At 35.9% G+C, this 2,500-nt stretch overlaps 1 protein-coding gene across 1 annotated transcript in view; it reads right to left on the bottom strand.

The window, feature by feature from the left end:
• LOC122257973 (protein phosphatase 1F-like) overlaps window positions 1–2,500 on the bottom strand; it is a 247,433-nt gene that overhangs the window by 143,980 nt on the left and 100,953 nt on the right. The window contains exon 4 of the mRNA XM_086542932.1: window positions 502–690. Coding sequence (XP_086399058.1) covers window positions 502–690 — 189 coding nt within the window. The remainder of the gene's footprint in view (window positions 1–501; window positions 691–2,500) is intronic.

The following is a 2,500-nucleotide window of genomic DNA, read 5'->3' as shown; positions in this document are numbered from 1 at the left end:
TCATGTACGCATTGACTCCTGTCTTTTAGGCCTAATCAGAGCCAACATGTATGTCATGACACCCATACACAATGGGTTAACCCATTGGTTGCGGTATTAAAAAAAGGTCTGAGCAGTAGGACGGCTATTTTACATGTTTGGCACGATGCCATCCGCGTCTATGACCGACTCTACCTTTGCAGCAAATCATGCCAACCACTGCTAATGGGTTAAGCTGATATTTGCCTTTTATTTCCATTTCCTTGAAATAAATTATATTTACACTTGCATATTTTGACTACATTAAAGATGTAGTCATTCTGTGTTTACATGTATCCAAATGTTAACCAGACAGTGCTGATCCCAAAATATCTCATCCTTTCTTTTCTATATCCACAATAAAAACATCTAAGCTTCATCTCAGTTACCACAAGTATTCAGCTCAGCACTTTCTATTCTATTTCTAAGTAACAATTGACAAGCAAATAGCCAATCCTATACAAAAACTGAATCAAAGCCTACCTCTTTTCCTGCTTTCTTGATGAAGTTTGTGTCAGTGATGTGGAAGGCGTGTTTGAGCGCAGCTTCGGGGTTTGTCTCATACTGGGGATTTTGGATCATGTACTGATGCAGGTGCGCAGCGCTATACACAGCAGCGTCTGTGCCTGCATGCCCATCAAATACTCCATAGTATGCATGTGGTGACTGATACTGTAAAAGGAAAAACATTTATGTGATTAGACCATCTGTGCAATGTCCTCCTTTACGTAGTAATTTTACAATAAAAAAATCTTTAAAGTTCAAAGCATTCTATGTTAGAATTGAGAAAAAAAGTATGAAGCAATTAGTACAAGAATACTATAAACCTTTTACACTTTAAGTACAAATATTCCAGATCTTGAAACATACTTTTGGCAGAATTATTCATTGTCCATCAATTCCCACACTGATAAGTTAAGGTTGCTAAAGCAATATTTAGTTTCCAATTTCTTATCACATCCATATCTAAATGTTAGGCATACATGATAGCAAAAAGCAAAATGCTTTTCGGTATTTAGCATTAATGAATCATCTACATTTAAATAAAAATAAAAATTATACTAGAAAAAATAATACTGAAAACCTTAAAGACTAACTTAAAAATAAAGAAAAGTAATTCTAATTGCCTCTTTGAATCTCCATAACTCTTAACAAGAGCTACAGATGTAGCTTACACAGGTCAAAACACAATCTGTTACTTCATCCTAAGTTTCATAATAATATGATCTTCATTTTCTTGTACATAACATAAATGATAATATCAACTGTCTGCCATTTTACACTGAGAATGGTATTTCCAATGCAATTAGAATGAACTGTTTCTCTGCAATAAAAATTTAATTTTAACAGCTAAAAACATATTGTTGTGAATATGAAAAGTAGTTTCAGAAATTACATAGCATGTAAATTATTTCTTTTCTTATAATACAACTACTAAGAAACTCTTGAGTACAATGACACACTAATGGTATCACAGTGGTATAACAGTGACTGCTAGAGTCAGTCAAGTAGCCTATATGCCAGATTTCTCACAGGTGTTGTGGGTGATGCCTGACATCCTATTATGGAGAAGTCTAAGTCAAAGGGTTAAAAATGCGAATAACAGTTATAAACACTAAATGTTTGATTTCCAATTTGGAAAATTCAAATGTCAGTCAAAGAAATTCAAATAAAATTTCCATTCACTACTTCTGAAATAAAGAAATACCTCCTCTTCTTGCAACTGTTAGTGAACTGCAAACCATTGAGTATTCCCATTATCATCCACCTTGTAGAAAAATCCAAACTATTAAAATAACCCACTGCGTACGGGTGTCATGACATACATGACGTAGGAGCTTTGGCCTGACGACGGGCGTCATGACGTACATGGCGTTCGGGGATTTTGGAATACTATGCTATTTTATTGTGCTATGAAAAAGGAATGAGTGATGATGGCTACTGCAGTCATAATTACTATAATTACCGTAATACCGTGCTAGCTTAACGTCCAAAACCTAGATGGCACCACTTTTTCCTAGCACCAGCAGGAGAGAGAGCCTTGAATGGCACCCATCCATGGTCTCTAGCAAGCACTGTCTCTATAGAGCGATAGCAGACATTAAGTTGATGAACCCTTGCTCTAAAGAACCGCCGATGAAGGATGTGCAGGCAGAACGAGAAGTGGAAGGTGACTCAATCCATACCCAGTGTCTAAAATGTGCTCCTGTGCCAATATGGATGCCTTTCATTGTGGCACTCACAGTCACAAGCACAGGTTTCATTCCTCTTCTCTACCTCTTCTTGTTATCTTTATTGTAGGGGGTTATATGTTTCGTATTCGTTCATGACAGCACAAAAATACGAAAAAATAAAGTTGTCTTTTGTCCTCCCATAAAACAGCAATACTTCTATCACATTGAGTATAAAGGAAATAATGAGCTAATATGGATAATATACTACAATTTTAGTCAACTGCAGCACTGATAGAGCCTGTTATATA

This window comes from Penaeus japonicus, unplaced genomic scaffold, assembly GCF_977035675.1.
Source record: "Penaeus japonicus unplaced genomic scaffold, GWHDUDI00000001_assembly GWHDUDI00000013, whole genome shotgun sequence".
NCBI classification, from domain to species: domain Eukaryota; kingdom Metazoa; phylum Arthropoda; class Malacostraca; order Decapoda; family Penaeidae; genus Penaeus; species Penaeus japonicus.
This window is presented reverse-complemented; position numbering and strand designations above follow the sequence as displayed.